The 19,260-nt window shown below is 40.8% G+C and overlaps 2 protein-coding genes across 7 annotated transcripts in view; one reads left to right on the plus strand and one right to left on the minus strand.

The window, feature by feature from the left end:
• Positions 1–497: 497 nt before the first annotated feature.
• Positions 498–18,915, minus strand: BBIP1 (BBSome interacting protein 1). Of its 6 annotated transcripts, none has more exons than XM_088842325.1 (4): positions 18,893–18,915; positions 17,849–17,946; positions 5,554–5,626; positions 498–864 (listed from the first exon to the last, which is right to left on the minus strand). In XM_088842325.1, the coding sequence occupies exons 3-4, from the start codon at positions 5,597–5,599 to the stop codon at positions 698–700; spliced, it is 213 nt and encodes a 70-aa protein (XP_088698451.1). In that variant the 5' UTR covers positions 5,600–5,626; positions 17,849–17,946; positions 18,893–18,915; the 3' UTR covers positions 498–697. The 6 variants fall into 6 exon arrangements, with proteins under 6 accessions (XP_088698451.1, XP_088698448.1, XP_088698450.1 ...); XM_088842322.1 differs by lacking the exon at positions 18,893–18,915 and adding an exon at positions 18,595–18,733; XM_088842324.1 differs by lacking the exon at positions 18,893–18,915 and adding an exon at positions 18,595–18,732 and having other exon boundaries at positions 17,849–17,934.
• The window catches only part of SHOC2 (SHOC2 leucine rich repeat scaffold protein), a 96,187-nt gene continuing 95,538 nt past the window's right edge, over positions 18,612–19,260 (plus strand). The window contains exon 1 of the mRNA XM_055424668.2: positions 18,612–18,747. The gene's annotated coding sequence lies outside the window, so the exon portion shown is untranslated. The remainder of the gene's footprint in view (positions 18,748–19,260) is intronic.

Below are 19,260 nucleotides of genomic sequence, written 5' to 3' on the forward strand. Positions count from 1 at the left end.
GTTACTGCTAACAGTTATCTAAGGGAAGATCACATTTCTAACCTCTTTTGCAGAGCCTAATTACTCAGCAAGGCCTCAAGGTCCATACTAATTTAAATTGTCTATTACCAACTGCAGCAAACCAACCAAGAATTATATTCAGAATTTACAAAGGTATTCCTAGGAATATACCCATTACAGGTCTAGCTACAGTCTTTTAGAAATAAAACTTCCAAATTTATGTTCATTTTACTTCATGGGCTCTTTCAAGTCCTTATTAATTTCCATTTTTAGGGTTTTGATTATATTTTGATACCTGGAGGACAAAGGTGGCAAGGTAAGTCCTTAAAGTCAGTATAATTAAAAAGCTTAATTCAGTTTTTAAAACCATGTACAGGATGACTATAAAAGTTGCATTTACTCACTGTGCCTAACTAAGAATGTTATCTAGAAAAGTGATAGGAATGGTGAACAGTAATTTGTAGTTTGAAAAGCTTGGGTTAAAAATAAAATATGGGTTCAAAGTTTTAAAATTGCTTATATTCAATAAAACCAGTGTTTAAATTCACAATCCAAATTTTAGTAATCGGGTTTTTTTATAGGGATACATACTGTTTTCAGCATACAGATGCAGATTATTTTCAGCTCTTGTTAATAGAAATGTGTAGGGTGTTCTGTAGAAGTGCTAGTTATCATTCAGTGAGTTACTTGCCGTTGTTCAGTGAGTTATTTTCTGTTGTTCCTTTTCTGTCATTTCCTGTTGGCGAATTGTATCCTGTGCTGCTTGCTGCATTTTCTCCAGTTTTTCCAGAGTCAGAGATTTTAATGGTAAAAGTCTGGGTTTACATAACACCATTGTGGTTATATCTTCTACATACAACTGCCCTAAGTTTAAAAAGAAATAAAAATCAGAGTGAGATAAATACAGCCGTTTGGTAGTTTGGATTTGAAGTTAAAAAGTTTAATACATTGTTATTTAAAATCTCTTGTTCTTATAGTTATCCTTGTAACATATCTTTAATATAAAAATATAAAAGCATCACTTAATACTAGGAAGTTCATGAGAAAGGTTTTGAATTTTCTACCTAAAATTATAAGTTGCCATGGGACACAACTTCTTGTGTCAGATGTTGAATTAAAAAAAAAAAAAATGAAGGAAATACAACATACATAAAAATACTTATAAGAGGGGGGACAAGATGGCAGGGTAGAAGCCCACCAGAGTCACAACTGAATGCTGACCAACCACCGACAAAAAAGACGCAAACCTACCGAAAAAGATACTCTGCTGATACATCCAAAGACATGAAGAAACTCAACGAGATGGTAGGAAGGGCACACTCAAAATATAATCAAATCCCATATCCCCCAGGTGGATGACCCACAAACTGGAGAACAATTATATTGCAGAAGTTCTCCCATAGGACTGAGTCCCACATGAGGCTCCCCAGCCTGGGGGTCTGGCATTAGGAGGAAGAGCCCCCAGAGCACTTGGCTTTGTAGTCCAGTGGGGCTTGAGTGCAGGAGTGCCACAGGACTGGGGGAAACAGCAGCTGTAATCCTAGAGGACACACACATGGGCTTGCATGCACTGGGACCCAGGGCGAAAGTGCAGTGACTTCATATGACCCTGGGTCAGACCTACTGGTCTTAAGAGGGTCTGCTGGGGAGGTGTGGGGTGACTTGCTCACTGTGAGGACAAGGACACGGGTAGTGGAGACACTAGGGAACGGTCATTGGCATGAGCTGTCCTAGAGGCTGCCATCTGGCACCGAGACCTACTGCCACTTAATGGCCCGTAGGTTCCAGTGCTGGGACCCCTGAGGCCAAACAACAAAGCAGGAACGTCCCCTCCCTGCCATCAGACTGCTTAAAGACTTCCTGAGCCCACAGCCACTTCTACTCACGCCCCTTGATACGGCACTGTCCGTTAGAGAACCAAGACAGCTCTACCCAACAGTGGGCAAGCACAGGCCCCTTCCACCATGAAGCCTGCACAAGCCTCTGGACCTGGCTCAACCACCAGGGGGTAGACTCCAAAAGCAAGAAAACTAGCATCCAGCAACCTGGGAACTGAATTCACAAACAGATCAGAACCTTCCCTGGGACTAGCTGGTCCCTGGACCGCTGGGTGATGAGAGTGTAAGGCTGGGTGGGACACAGAGGACATCCCCTACAAAGGGTCACTTCTCCAAGGTCAAGGAACATAAATAACCTTCCATATACATAAAAACAAATTAAGAGAAAATGAGACAGCAGAAGAATACATTTCCTAGAGTAATGGAAATAACAAAAATACACAAATGGACCTAATTTAACTCAAAAGCTTTTGCACAGCAAAGGAAACCATAAAACAAAAGGACAACAATTCTGTAGAATGGGAGAAAATGTTTGCAAATGATGTGACTAACAAGTGATTAATTTTCAAAATATACAAATAGCTAATACAGCTCTATAAAAACCCAATCAAAAGGCAGAAGATCTAAATAGACATTTCTCTAAAAAAAGAGATGGCCAAAAGACACATGAAAAGAAGCTAACTCGGGAAACACAAAACTACAATGAGGTATCACCTCACACCAATCAGAATGGCCATTATAAAAAAATCTAAATAAAAGCGGGAGAGGGTGTGGAGAAAAGAGAATCCTCCTACAGTGTTGAAAGTGAAAGTCACTCAGTAGTGTCCGACTCTGCAACCCCAAGGCCAGAATACTGTAGTGCGTGCTGCTGCTGCTAAGTCACTTCAGTCGTGTCCGACTCTGTGTGACCCCATAGACGGAAGCCCACCAGGCTCCCCCATCCCTGGGATTCTCCAGGCAAGAACACTGCAGTGGGTTGCCATTTCCTTCTCCAATGTGTGAAAGTGAAAAGTGAAAGTGAAGTCGCTCAGTCGTATCCGACCCTTAGCAACCCCACGGACTGCAGCCTACCAGACTCCTCCATCCATGGGATTTTCTAGGCAAGAGTACTGGAGTGGCTTGCCATTGCCTTCTCCGATGTTAGTGTGTAGCCTTTCCCTTATCGAGGGGATCTTTCCAATCCAGGGATGGAACCCAGGTCTCCCACACTGCAGGCGTATTCTTTACCAGCTGAGCCACCACGGAAGCAACTATACAAGTGTATAGCAAGTTTTATATACAAGTTATACATACATTCCCACCTACACTGTTGGTGGGAATGCAAATTTGTGCAGCCACTATGGAGGACAGTATGGAGGTTCCTTAAGGAACTAAAAATAGAGTTAACCACATAGTTCTGCAATCCCTAGGCATGTGTCTGAAGCAAACTGCAATTTGAAAAAAGAAAGGCACTCCGGGTTCATTGCAGCACTATTTACAATAGCTAACACATGGAGAAACGCATGCCAACATCCGCTGGATCATGGAGAAAGTGAGAGAGTTCCAGAAAAACATCTATTTCTGCTTCATTGACTATGCCAAAGCCTTTGACTGTGTGGATCACAATAAACTGTGGAACATTCTGAAAGAGATGAGAATACCAGACCACCTGACCTGTCTCTTGAGAAACCTGTATGCAGGTCAGGAAGCAACAGTTAGAACTGGACATGGAACAACAGACTGGTTCCAAATAGGAAAAGGAGTACGTCAAGGTTGTATATTGTCACCCTGCTTATTTAACTTCTATGCAGAGTACATCATGAGGAACGCTGGGCTGGAAGAAGCACAAGCTGGAATCAAGATTGCTGGGAGAAATATCAATAACCTCAGATATGCAGATGACACCACCCTAATGGCAGAAAGTGAAGAGGAACTCAAAAGCCTCTTGATGAAAGTAAAAGAGGAGCGTGAAAAGGTTGGCTTGAAGCTCAACATTCAGAAAACAAAGATCATGGCATCTGGTCCCATCACTTCATGGGAAATAGATGGAAAAACAATGGAAACAGTGTCAGACTTTATTTTTTGGGGCTCCAAAATCACTGCAGATGCTGACTGCAGTCATGAAATTAAAAGACGCTTACTCATTGGAAGGAAAGTTATGACCAACCTAGATAGCATATTAAAAAGCAGAGACATTCCTTTGCCAACCAAGGTCCGTCTAGTCAAGGCTATGGTTTTTCCCGTGGTCATGTATGGATGTGAGAGTTGGACTGTGAAGAAAGCTGACTGCCGAAGAATTGATGCTTTTGAACTGTGGTGCTGGAGAAGACTCTTGAGAGTCCCTTGGACTGCGAGGAGATCCAACCAGTCCATTCTAGAGGAGATCAATCCTGGGTGTTCATTGGAAGGACTGATGCTAAAACGGAAACTCCAATACTTTGGCCACCTCATGCGATGATTTGTCTCACTGGAAAAGACCCTGATGCTGGGAGGGATTTGGGGCAGGAGGAGACGGGAATGACAGACAATGAGATGGATGGATGGCATCACCAACTGGATGGACATGAGTTTGAGTGAACTCTGGGAGCTGGTGATGGACAGGGAGGACTGGTGTGCTGTGATTCATGGGGTCGCAAAGAGTCGGACACGACTGAGTGACTGAACTGAACTGAACACATGGAGGCAGCCTAAATGTCCACTTACAGATGGATAAAGAAGATTGTGTGTGGAATATTAATATGAAGAAGACTGAAATAATGCCATTTGTAGCAACATACATGGATGGACCTGGAGACTTTCATACTAAGAGGAGTAAGTCAGACAATGATATCGTTTATACGTGGAATCTAAAAAAAATACGAATGAACTTTTAAATATATAACAGAAACAGACCAAAAAGACATAGAAAACAAACTTACTAAAAGGGAAAGGTGCAGAAGGGATAACAGGAATTTGGGATCAACATACACACACTACTATATATAGAACATATAAACAAAAGGGACCTACAGGAACCTACTATATACCACCCAGAACTATACTCAGTATTTTGTAATAACCTATAAGAGAAAAGAACCTAAAAAAAACAAAAGGCAATTAAGTATGTATGTATAACTTGTATATAAAACTTGCTATACACTTGAATAGTTGTAAACCAACTATATACTTCAATCAAATGGAAAATCAAGTACCTAGTAAGGTATGGTATTAACATGAATATTCAAATTACTGAATGTTTATCTTAAACCTTCAGCTTTTGTTACATTGTTTGATATAGGTTTCTTTTCCCTCACTTTCAGACCTTAGTATTATGGTAAATTATGGTGCTATTTTTGTCACTGAATTTCTTATTGTTACCACAAATCTTGAGAATAATAGGATTTCTACATTTAAGAAACAAACCATCATCTTACGTCCTTTTACTGGGGGCAAAAAAGCAAGAGTACTCCTTTACAAACTACTCATGACAAAAGCATAGCAAAAGTGGAGAGTATCTGTGGTATATATATAACACAAAATAGTTACAAGATGTCTAGCTATTGAGTCTGCTATATGACACTGTTTATAATATTGGAGAAGGAAATGGCGACCCACTCTAGTATTCTTGCTTGGAAAATCCCATGGACAGAGAAGCTTGGCAGGCTATAGTCCATGGGGTCGCAAGAGGCTCAGATACAACTGAACGACTAAAGCAGCAAACAATATTCTACGACCAAAGTATTTGTGATTTAGATACCTTGTTTTGGAAGAACTTCCCGGAACATTGACTTCGTTTCTGCCATATCTGAAGTGTTGGATATGGTCTCGTCCTTCAATGAGAAAACAAATATTATTCAAGAATGAATACCCAAAGCATATTACTTGAGATATTTCCATTGTAGTTTAAGAAGTAAAATCATAATGAGTATAGAAAATGAACTATCCTATCCTTGCATAATTTTCCTTTTAATTACCTGTGAGTCTTTCCATTGAAACAAGGTTGAGATAGTTCATGTAAGCATGCACACCTTGTCAACTTTCATTCATCAGTGGTGGTGGTAACTGGAAGGCTGCATGTTCTAAATTTATCCCCTTAGTGAAAATTGGTAGGGCTTAAGTTTTTCAGGCAAAGATAAATTATCTAGTAGGTATCTACAGAGGGAAAACAAAAGAATTTATGTGCAGCTGATAGCATCTCCTGAGTGGTAGGTGATGTTAAAAGACAAGACCATTTGGGAGGTGGCCTATGCCAGGCTGTTAGGGAAAGGAGGCTGCTGCTGCTGCTGCTGCTAAGTCACTTCAGTCGTGTCCGACTCTGTGTGACCCCACACACGGAAGCCCACCAGGCTCCCGTCCCTGGGATTCTCCAGGCAAGAACACTGGAGTGGGTTGCCATTTCCCTCTCCAATGTATGAAAGTGAAAAGTAAAAGTGAAGTCGCTCAGTCGTGTCCGACCCTTAGCGACCCCACGGACTGCAGCCTACCAGGCTCCTCCATCCACGGGATTTTGTAGGCAAGAGTACTGGAGTGGCTTGCCATTGCCTTCTCCGGAAAGGAGGCAGTACTATGCAAATACTGCCTAACATTCACACTTCTTTGAATAGCTAACAAACAATTTCTGCTTTAATGACAAAAAGCAACTTAAGGATCAGTTACTGGCTACACAGCTGCAATTGGTAAGGAAGCAACACAAACAGGTGAAACTGGCTCCTGAATACCAGAAGCGAGGTGTGCTTTCAGTTTACTATTTTCTCTAATACAAATATATTAATACTATGCTGAAGTGCCAGTGAATACCCTCATGTGAGGTCCCAGTGTATATGTCATCTCTGGCTAGTGACATGTTTCCAGTGTTACATCCCAGTTTATGCCATGCTATGTATATTCAAGGTGTTCTGGACTGTAATTTTTAGCATGATCCCCTTCCAAATACAGAAGCTTCTCTAGACAGTCCCACCCATTTTGTGATTTTTTGCCACACTGATGCAACTTACTGTATATCTTTCACAACACCACCACAGAAGATTTATTATCTATAATGTGATGATGCTGGCTTGGTGCCTGCCTTTACCACCCACTGCAAATTATTTATAATAAAATGAAGCTGCGGCTGGTCTTATTCCCATTACCACTATTTTGGCATTCCTAATAAAAGCTTCCTACTCTCCATCCACCAAGCCTTTCCCCCTTCTTGTTCAAATTCCTGTTCTGAAAGATCTAAAGTTCCTGAGGAAACTCTATCTGCTTTCCAGAACTGTCATCAAAAGTTATTCTGCTCTGTCTGCGAAGGAAGATAAAGTAGGGAAAGGACCAGGAATAAAGCAATGCATCACACTATCTAGAATCTGAGATGCAATTTACTCAGAATGCACGGCTGCTTCTCCTTCTGACACATTCCTCCGGTTGCTTAGGCCTGCTAGTGGTACTAGTGATCATTTCTTTTTCCAGGTTATGTTGAAGGGTAATAACATTGCAGATCTCTGATTAGCCTGAATATAAGAAACACTACCTCTCAAAGATTGCACAATGAAAATATTCCTTAAGCCTTTATTTGGTGCAAATCTGACACTACACTGAAAGGGAGGATAGACATTATAAATGTTGACAAATGTGAAGGAAGTGCATAGCATCTTAAGAGTTTTTCTATCATCAATTTTTTAAATCACCAAAATGCTAAAATGGTGGATGAACAAATACTTAAATCTTAGCTGTTTTAGAATAGCAACTCTAGTTACTCAATTTAATCACTATCTTTTGCTTTCTCTTCTCTACACCTCTCACATTCAAAATCTAGATTGAAGAAAACAGTGTAGCTTGGTGTACGAAACCTTAGTTCTCTGATTAAGCTGACATTGTTACTGGGAAGGGTGTGGAGCCAAAGGCCCGGTAGGGAATGGGTTGGACCTGGTGTGGGGAAGATCAGTGCCGTCACTTGCCTGGGTGGAGTGTCTACTTTGCTGGGGCTGATTCTTGTTCTGAGGTTCCCCTAGGCATTGGCAGGAGAGAAACAGGAAGGGAAGGGCTAAAATAAGCAAGGTGTTGGTTGGTTGTCTGGCACTGCCAAGCCTACAGTGTCTTGATAATCAACTGCCCAGGGAGCCCAGAGTAGGAAGGAGCATTTTTATCCTTCTCCAGGTGGCCTGCTAATAGCCAAACATGGGTGTTTTGCCTGGTGTAATGCACCCTACTCATCTCACATGCTAGTAAAGTCATGCTCAAAATTCTCCAAGCCAGGCTTCAGCAATATGTGAACCGTGAACTCCCAGATGTTCAAGCAGGTTTTAGAAAAGGCAGAGGCACCAGAGATCAAATTGGCAACATCCGCTGGATCATGGAGAAAGCAAGAGAGTTCCAGAAAAACATCTATTTCTGCTTCATTGACTATGCCAAAGCCTTTGACTGTGTGGATCACAATAAACTGTGGAACATTCTGAAAGAGATGGCAATACCAGACCATCTGACCTGCCTCTTGAGAAACCTGTATGCAGGTCAGGAAGCAACAGTCAGAACTGTACATGGAACAACAGACTGGTTCCAAATAGGAAAAGGAGTACGTCAAGGCTGTATATTGTCACCTTGCTTATTTAACTTCTATGCAGAGTACATCATGAGGAACGCTGGGCTGGAAGAAGCACAAGCTGGAATCAAGATTGCCGGGAGAAATATCAATAACCTCAGATATGCAGATGACACTACCCTTATGGCAGAAAGTGAAGAGGAACTCAAAAGCCTCTTGATGAAAGTGAAACGGAGAGTGAAAAGGTTGGCTTGAAGCTCAACATTTAGAAAACAAAGATCATGGCATCTGGTCCCATCACTTCATGGGAAATAGATGGAAAAACAATGGAAACAGTGTCAGACTTTATTTTTTTGGGCTCCAAAATCACTGCAGATGCTGATTGCAGCCAGGAAATTAAAAGATGCTTACTCCTTGGAAGGAAAGTTATGACCAACCTTGATAGTATATTAAAAAGCAGAGACATTCCTTTGCCAACCAAGGTCCGTCTAGTCAAGGCTATGGTTTTTCCCATGGTCATGTATGGATGTGAGAGTTGGACTGTGAAGAAAGCTGATCGCCGAAGAATTGATGCTTTTGAACTGTGGTGTTGGAGAAGACTCTTGAGAGTCCCTTGGACTGCAAGGAGATCCAACCAGTCCATTCTAAAGGAGATCAATCCTGGGTGTTCATTGGAAGGACTGATGCTAAAGCTGAAACTGCAATACTTTGGCCACCTCATGCGATGGGTTGACTCACTGGAAAAGACTCTGATGCTGGGAAAGGTTGGGGGCAGGAGGAGTAGGGGACGACAGAGAATGAGATGGTTGGATGGCATCACTGACTCTGTGAACATGAGTTTGAGTGAACTCCGGGAGTTGGTGATGGACAGGGAGGCCTGGTGTGCTGTGATTCATGGGGTCGCGGAGAGTTGGACACAACTGAGTGACTGAACTGAACTGAATGCACCCTACAGAGTGTGGCTATCTCTGAGGGTACTTTCTAATTGGTAAGGTAAGATGTCTGTAATACCACACACATATAGGGACATATAGACCCAAGAAGGAAACATACCAGCTATGGATGAAATTCATGTATATTATACAAGTGTCACATCATTCAATAAATATGTGAGTGTCCACCATGTGCCAGGAACAATTCATTAGTGAATAAAAGAGAAAAAAAACTTTTGCTCTTTAGTGTATAGGGAGAAAAACAAATAACAATGCTATTTTAAGTTAGTGTTACAGAAACTAAAATAGTTCAAGGGGATTTAGGAGTGCTGGGAGTTGTGGTGATTATACTTTAAATAGGAAAATCATTATGGCCTCATAAAGTGAAAATCACTGTGGCCTCATTTTGGGGTATATGTTTTTTGAGATTGCAAAAAAATCAAAATGCCTGATAGTATATACAGATAGGGAACGTATAGGGAACTGGGCACTCCCTATTGGTGAGCAGGCTTGTCAGTACAGCATTTTTAGAGGGATAATTTTTAGTATCTTTAAATATTTCGTAGTATCTACCAAAACTAAATATGTATGTTTTCTTTGACCCAAACATTCTACTACTAGTAGTAATCCCTAAAGAAACAAAGCATGAATGTGTAAAGATAAAAGAGTTCAGTTCAGTTTAGCTGCTCAGTTGTGTCTGACTCTTTGAGACCCCATGGACTACAGCACGCCAGGCTTCCCTGTCCATCACCAACTCCCAGAGCTTGCTCAAACTCATGTCCACTGAGTTGGTGATGCCATCCAACCATCTCATCCTCTGTCGTCCCCTTCTCCTCCAGCCTTCAATCTTTCCCAGCATCAGGGTCTTTTCAAATGACTCAGTTCTTCACATCAGGTGGTCAAAGGACTGGATTTGCAGCTTCAGTATCAGTCCTTCCAATGAATAGTCAGCACTGATTTTCTTTAGGATGGACTGGTTGGATCTCCTTGCAGTCCAAGGGACTCTCAAGAGTCTTCTCCAGAACCACAGTTCAAAAGCATCAATTCTTCGGTGCTCAGCTTTCTTTATAGTCCAACTCTCACATCCATACATGACCATGGGAAAAACCATATCCTTGACTAGACGGACCTTGGTTGGCAAAGGAATGTCTCTGCTTTTTAATATGCTGTCTAGGTTGGTCATAACTTTTCTTCCAAGGAGCAAGTGTCTTTTAATTTCATGGCTTCAGTCACCATCTGCAGTGATTTTGGAGCCCCAAAAATAATGTCTGTCACTGTTTCCATTGTTTCCCCATCTATTTGCCATGAAGTGATGGGACCAGATGCCATGATCTTAAGTTTTCTGAATGTTGAGTTTTAAGCCAACTCTTTCATTCTCCCCTTTCACTTTCATTAAGAGGTTCTTTAGTTCTTTGCTTTCTGCCATAAGTGTGATGTTATCTGCATATCTGAAGTTATTGATATTTCTCCTGGTAATCTTCATTCCAGCTTGTGCTTCATCCAGTCCAGCGTTTCTCATGATGTACTCTGCATATAAGTTAAATAAGCAGGGTAACAATATACAGCCTTGACATACTCCTTTCCCGATTTAGAACCAGTCTGTTGTTCCGTGTCCAGTTCTCACTGTTGCTTCTTGACCTGCTTACAGATTTCTCAGGAGGCAGGTCAGGTGGTCTGGGATTCCCATCTCTTTCAGAATTTTCCACAGTTTGTTGTGATCCACACACTCAAAGGCTTTGGCATAGTCAATAAAGCAGAAGTAGATGTTTTTCTGGAACTCTCTTGCTTTTTCGATGATCCAATGGATGCTGGCAATTTGATTTCTGGTTCCTCTGCCTTTTCTAAATCCAGCTTGAACATCTGGAAGTTCATGGTTCACGTACTATTGAAGCCTGGCTTGGAGAATTTTGAGCATGACTTTGCTAGCATGTGAGATGAGTGCAATTGTGCAGCAGTTTGAGCATTCTTTGGCACTGCCTTTCTTTGGGATTGGAATGAAAATTGACCTTTCCAGTCCTGTGGTCACTGCTGAGTTTTCCAAATTTGCTGGCATACTGAGTGCAGCACTTTCACAGCATCATCTTTTAGGATTTGAAATAGCTCAGCTGGAATTTCATCACCTCCACTAGCTTTGTTCGTAGTGATGCTTCCTAAGACCCACTTGACTTCGCATTCCAGGATGTCTGGCTCTAAGTTAGTCATCACACCACTGTGATAATCTGGGTCATGAAGACCTTTTTTGTATAGTTGTTCTGTGTATTCTTGCCACCTCCTCTTAATATCTTCTGCTTCTGTTAGGTCCATACCATTTCTGTCCTTTATTGTGCCCATCTTTGCATGAAATGTTCCCTTGGTATCTCTAATTTTCTTGAAGAGCTCTCTAGACTTTCCCATTCTATTGTTTTCCTCTATTTCTTTGCATAAAAGAGTAAGAATGTTCATTAGGACACTGCATTCAGGCATATATCATAGGTCAAATAAATTATGGAAAAACCATACAGTGGAGTACTGACAGATTTCAAAATGATAAAGACTGTCAAGGCATATTTTTTAGAGAAAACATTAAATTGCAAAAGTTAAAATTCCTACACTAACAACGCAAACTTTTAATGCTGAGAGAATACAGTGTCAATCAATTTTTGAAGTTTTTGGTCCAGGTAATTAGAAAATAACCTGTTGCTTCCTTCTCCCCCAGTTTCTTTACTTTGTAATTTTCCCCACAAATAATGATTTTGATGGATAGTGCATTTCAAATCATGATAAAAGAAGCAAACCCGTTGTAGCCATTTGAGCTAGATGTCTAAAATTAATGCAGAACTCAGAGGGAAACCAAATCTTTGTCATGAAACATTTTACTAAGTTATTTTACTAAGTTGAGTGAAAACTGAAAGGCACTTAGGTCTAGGCAGGATTAGTTAAGTCAATCATACACATATTGATAGCATAAATTAGTCATATAACTTAGACAAGTTAAAAATCTCTTGGGTGATTTAGTCTGAGGACCAACCTAGATTTACTATGACAACCAAACTAAATTATGGGAGTAGGACTGGACAAGAGCACTAGAGTGTCCTTCTGAAACTTAAGAATGTATATTAGTGGTCCTCAAATTTTATCCTTGCATAACCCCAAAGAGATTTTGAAAAACTAGGCAGAAAAATTAGATACTCTTTTACACATTTCCAGATAGATATATAAACTGTTATAAGTTTAAACTTATGATAAGTTTCAAAGGACAAAATTTTCAGCATATTTACCCCTATGTCCATAGCAGCACTATTCACAATAGCCAAGACATGGAAACAATCTAAATTGCCATCAACAGATGAATGGATAAAGAAGTTGTGGTATGCATACATAATAGACTACTGCTCAGTCATAAAAAAGAATGAAATAATGTCATCTGCAACAACATGAACACAACTAGAGACAATCATACTAAGTGAAGTCAGAAAGAGAAAGACAAGTACAATATGTTATCACTTATATGTGGAATTTAAAATACGACACAAATAACTTATTTATGAAACGAACAGACACACACACAGAGAACACACTTGTGGTTGCCAAGGGGGAAGTGGGATGGGGGAAGGACAGACTGGGAGTTTGGGGTTACCAGATGCAAACTATTATATAAAGAATGGATAAACAACAAGGTCCTACTGTGTAGCATAGGGAAGTATATTCAGTGTCCTGTGATAAACCAAAATGGAAAAGAATATGAAAAAGAATGTATATATATGTGAGTCACTTTGCTGTACAGCAGAAATTAACACAACACTCTAAATAAACTATACTTCAATAAAATAAATTTTAAAAAAGATTGGAGTAGGAAAGCATGCTCTATTTGGTGACAAGGAAATTATTCCTTTCGAGTGGAAAATAAATGTAAAATTAGGAAGAGAAGTTTTAGATCCTATGTACCTAGCCTATCCAGATTTTTTTCTTTCAACAACATACTAATTGTCTATAATGTACCAATCACAGCTAAACGTGGGAGATATAGTAGATAAGAACCTGTTCTTCTTGAGGAATCTGGGGGAGGTGAGATGGGGGAAGAGACATGTAAATAAACAATTACAATTCAATGCAACATACTTTAATAAAAGCATATCTGTTGTGCCTTAAGAAACCAAAACCATGAATAACTTGGCTCTGCACAGGTGAAAGTGGTGATCTCTGAGGAATAATTATTACACAGGACATTGGAACTAGTTCCAGGATGAATGGGGATTTACTATCCAAAGAAGTGGCTGTGTAGCAAAGGGAGGGTGTTCCAGATAAAGTGAACAATGTGTTCAAAGAAAGAAGCATTTGAAAAAAAAACTTGGAGGAATGGCTAGATTACAATGTATGTACAGTGCAAATATCATGGTAGGATCAACCAGGTGGAGGCCAGTTCACGTTCAGCCTTGAATGGCATGCCTTGGAGTTTGAACTTTATAGACAGGAGGGAGCTAACTGGATGGCTTTGAGTAGAAATATGACATATTTTGTTTTTGGAGACACATATTCTAAACAAAAGGAAAAACAGAAGAGACACTAGAGGCAAGGCTATTAGTAAGGAAGCTATTAATTGTTTAGGTAGGATGATGAGGGTATGAACAAAATCAGCAATACTGAACAGTATGAGGAGAAGATACTTGAGGTATTTAAAGATATAAGAAGTTGAGATTCAAGTCTCCTCCACCATTCCCCAATACCACTTTGGGTTATAAGAAAATGATCAAGGATGACTGAGATTTTAAGCTAACATGCCTGAGCAGATGGTGCAGATATCAATTCAAGTTGAGGACAGATATGAGGGACAAGCTAGGAGGGAAGGGTAAAGACCATGAATTAGGTTCTGACTCAATGTGTGTGGAAGGTAACAACGACTGGAGGCCTAGACAAGTGGCTGCACAGTCGTATAAGCTATGGGAGAGGCTATAATGACCTAACAAGGATATGGAAAGATGGCAAATAGTGGTAGGGTGGTGGTAAAAAGAGATGACAGTGTAGCAGTTGAGAGAAGGGTCTGGAGTCAAATTAGTCGTTTAAACAAATTACTTAATTTTCTAAACTTGGGTTTTATCTCTAAAATAAAAGTTTATAATAGCACCGACTTTAGATGCTTTATCAAATGACATAATTCATATAAAGCCATTAACCAGCCCTAGCACACAGGAAGAGCTCAGTGTCTGAATGCTTACTGTAGGTTGTTCATCGGGGTGAGAGGAATGGTAGGAACAAAAATGAAAAAATTTGTCTTTTGTCTGATGCAAGACTTGTGTGGTTGACTGATATCTAAATTTTCAAACACATATTAGATTTCTGAATGTAAACCAGCATGAGAAAAAGGTGAGAAGGAGCCCCCAAATAAGGTGTTTTTCAGCAGATACAAAGTAGTAAGGCTCTCTCACTCAAATGATTGACCACGTGCTAGCAGAGTGCTTAATTTGGATTGATAATGTTCAAGTGGAGATGCCAAATAACATTATATGTCATGTAGCTGGAAACTACAGTAGATTCTACTCTGTTTCGCTATCTGGCATCTGCTAGTAGAAAAATGTTGCAACATGTTCAGTTTGGCTAATTAACCCAGACTCATGTGAATAATATGTGCAGAGTCTAGCTTCTGGAATGTGCCTAGGCCTAAGAACAGGAACTGCTCTTCAGGAGTGAACCTGGATGATGCCATTGGCTCTGTTACTCTCCAGTAGCAGATACTACTGTTAAGTTAGTAGAAAATGACATGTCCTACTCACGCAAGATGCCTTTTACTAATAATTTTTGCTTTTTCAACATCCAGTACTAAAAGTGGTCCTAAAAACAGTACCTATTAACTCTTTAAAAAAGGGTTAAGCCTTTATTAAAAAAAGGTATCTTTTATATTCTCAGCATCAGAGATATGTAGCTACTTCAATAGTATGCAAAGAAAGGGAAATAAAGAATTGTTTGATACTACTCAGTGTTTCTGAAAGCCTAACCCTTGGATCACCTTATCAAAATCTCCTGGATGATTATTAACAATACAGAGTTTTCTGGAGCCTTCCCCAGATTACTGAATTAGAATCTGTAAAATTCCCCACATTAAAGTTGGAGAACCATTGGCTTAGATTCATTCATTCAATAAATAAATATTTAATGCCAACAATATACTCAGATTGGACTGCTTTAGACATTACCAATAATAACTACCATACACTTGACTATATACCATGTGCTACACAATATGCTAATGCATTTTATGTGTGTTTGACTCACTCTGTTCAACAATCCTGAGGTTTTATACTTCTATGTAATAGATGAGAAACAAAATGAGTAAACTGTTCAAAGTTATCAGCTAATGAATACCCCTGTTCTTGAAACCCAGGTCTGATTCTAAAATCTGCGGTCTTAATTGGTATATTATTTAGCTTTACTTGAATCTAGAATAAACTTAAAACTGTTTTACAGTCCCACATGAGCAAATTTTCTACACAAAAAAAGTGACTGATGGAGTGCATTACTTAAATTCCAATGCGAATACTAAAAATATTCTGTATCAATCTAAGAGTGTCTGCCCGCTCAGAGAATTTTCTTCCTTCTGCTTATCTTTCATGATCACTGTAAATCTAGGATAGGAGGCATACAAAAGCTTGGCTGTCCTGGGAGTTTCCCTCTTGTGATCATGAAGTAAATTCTACAAACATCTGTATATCCACTGAACATAGAATGTTCTTCGTGTACTAAGTGCTAAGTATAATCTTGATTTTGCAATTTTTAATAGGCTCTGACGAATGCTACCAACAAGCTATCACAGAAACACCAGGACCAATTAAGACTTGCAGGAGAATTTCAGGGAGAAAAATAACACTGCCGAATTTGGAATGCAGCCATATGGCCAGTACTTGCCTCAGTATCTGCTTTGATAACATCAAGATTCATCTGCATTTGAATTGCAGGGCCCACACACCTTTCATCAACAGTCCTTAGGGTGCCAGGAGATGAAACTCATGAAACTATGCTGACATCAGTACACTCTGCTGTAGATGTCATTGCATCAGCTCCAAGTGAAGGCAAAGTAGCAGCAACAATTTATTAAAAGGTAGACAGTCTATGTTGCCAGTGCAGGGTACTAATACAGTCTACACAGACAGGAGGATTAAATGCTAAACTGTTCTTTGTAGGACATGATAGAAAGTGGTATGCTGAGAACTGGGATGGATTTAACGAGCAGCTCATGGTATGGGTAAGAGTAGCTGCATTTGGGAAGATTTAATCATGACTGGAAAAGGATGAAAACTTTTAGTTTTCTTACTTTGAAGTAGTCTTGCAAAAAATGTTAAATAGAATGTATGCACGCCTCCAGACCAACTTCTGATGTACGGGAAATAGAAAGGAGACAATCAAAAAGACCCCTGGCCTGAATTTTTCAAAATGACAATGTCACATGGGAAAAAAAAATGGTGGGACTGTTCTAGATTAAGGCTAAATAGTTATAATACTGAAATACAGTACATAAACCATGACTGGATCTTGAGTTTTGTTTTTTTTGCAAGGAGGAGAAGGTATAGAAGACATTTTTGGGTCAAATGGGAAAACATATGTACACACAGACTGGATGCTAAAGACTATAGAATTATTAACTTCCTTAATTGTGATAATAATATTATGTTTTCCAGGAGAACTTTAGAATTCTTAGGAAATACATGTTGGGAATTTTAGAGATGTCTACCTAACAACAAGCATCTGCAACCTATTTCCAACTGTCCCAATGACAAAAAGTGTGCGAGAAGAAATGAAATAAATATGGCACAATGTTAACAACTGTTGGATCTAGGTGATAGGTATATGAATGTTTGTTGCAGTCTTTAAACTTTTAATGTATGAATATTTCTTTGATAAAATATTGGGGGAAGAAATCGTGTTAAGTAGCAGGAACTATGCTGAAATTCTGATAAACAGAAATTCCCTAAAACCGAAGTTGCTGGCAAGCATACTGGGCATCCAGGAGACACCCAATTTTCAATCTTTCAGTATTTATCAAAATAATATCATGTACAGGGTAAAATATTAGGCTGATAAATCTGATACAAACCATTCTATTTAGGAGTAAACTGGGCTTTCTAGGTGGCACTGGTGGTCAAGAACCCGCCTGCCAATGCAGGAGATCTGAGTCTGATCCCTAGGTTGGGAAGATCCCCTGGAGGAGGGCATGGCAACCCACTTCAGTATTTTTGCATGGACAGAAGAGCCTGGCCGGCTATACTCCATATAGTCACAAAGAGTTGGACACAACTGAAGCAACTTAGCACGCACGCAAGGCAGAGAAGCTAAGAACACAAACAGCTGTCATATAAAAAAATGGTTGTCATAAAAGAGGTTCAGAAAAATGCTAGGTAAGCTCAGAGGAAATTACTTCCTGCTGGGGAAAATCTGGACACACGTCTCCAAGGATACTAGGACATGGATACAGAATCACAAAAGGTTGGTGCTTCAGTGATTAATCTTGTTAGAAACAAGAATAGTCCATTTTGGCTGGAGAATAAGTATTAAGAATATAAAAAGAAATTCAGCAAAGAATGTAGGTGTGCACCCTTGTTGTTGACTAGCGTGGATATAAACAATTTTCAGTTTACCTGAAAGTTCTCCTGATCCTTATTCCCCGCAGCTTTAGGTATCCAACCCGGTATTACGAAGATGACTGACAGGTGTTGACTCAAACCTACAGGAGGAACTACATGAGGTAAATGTGAGACACTTGTGGTAAACAGTCATGTAAAACTAACACGATACGAATATTCACAAACATTAAATTGTTCAATATACCGTAGACTTGCAGGATTAGGACAGTATACCTTCTTTCAGGATGGCAGTCAGTGCTTACAAACTCTCACCAGAGAAACAAAGGGAAAAATTCAGCCTCTGAAGACAGGAAGTAGGGAAATAAGACTTAGAGGTGTTGCCGCGGTGGTGGGTAACCATCTTTTTTTCTTTGTAGCTGGGAACGTAAAACGATTTCCTCAAGTTTCAGAATTCTCCATCCTCAAAGGTCAGGGGGTGAAAGTACTTAACAGAATTTGCGGCGGCGTGGTGAGGAGTTCCACTTTGCGAGAGTCAGGGGCTCCGCCCGGCGGCCCGCACCCAGGCCCCTCCCGTCTCGACTTGCTGCAGCTAGGCTAGGGGAGCCGGTTGAGCGGCCTCGCCCCACAGGGAGCCTCAAAGGGGCGGAGGGAGGGCGGGCCGCCGCCTGGCGAGCCCGGAAAGAAAACCTTCTTCCAGCGGAAGCGACTCTGAGCCTTGCTCTCCTCCGGGACTCTCGGTCTCCCAGGGCCCTGGGGCCCGCTCGGATCTGACCCACGGTTCGGAACCAAGGGACACTCACCTCACTTCTGGACTCCTGTCAGAATGGGTACTCCCTGGGGCAAGGGGGGCGCAAGCTATTCCCATCCTTCTGCCATGACCCCATTCAGAAGTGTCAAATGCAACTTCCAGGCAAGACAGGGATTTTCGAAGCCCTAAACTCCTGTCCACCTAGGTAAGTGACCAGACGTCCCAGCAAAATAAACGCCGGGAAACCTGCTCTCTCTAATCCCGCAACCGGGAAGGTAGTCCGGAATAGGAATTAACTTGTCTTACATGGGATGTCTGGTCACCTTTGGTCCTTTTTTGGGCCTACTTACGGATACTTCTCTTTGCTGACGGCTCAACTGTTGCCCAGGGCAACTGTGAGTCTGGGCGAAGGAAAAACTACGTCACACAGGAGACGGGAGGCCAGGAAACTCCCTTTGCCATTATCAGTTATGGCTGCCTTAGCGTCAACAGTAACTTCCGCTTGAGAGTTGTCACTCTACCCTGCTGGAGGTTCTCTCTGTGGCCCAGCTAGCCAGCGGCGCCCAGTGGGCGGGAGAGAGGGCGTCCAGGAGCAGAGGAAAGGAAAAGGGCGCAGAGAGGGAAGCTGGCCAATACCGCACTCTGATTGGGTAGCGTCGCTGGCGACAGTGCGTCTCTCTGATTGGGCAGCGTTGGCGGCCCTGGCCCCGCCTGTTTC

Source organism: Moschus berezovskii, chromosome 12 (assembly GCF_049115385.1).
Source record: "Moschus berezovskii isolate FMDL1 chromosome 12, NW_MosBer_1.0, whole genome shotgun sequence".
NCBI lineage: Eukaryota > Metazoa > Chordata > Mammalia > Artiodactyla > Moschidae > Moschus > Moschus berezovskii.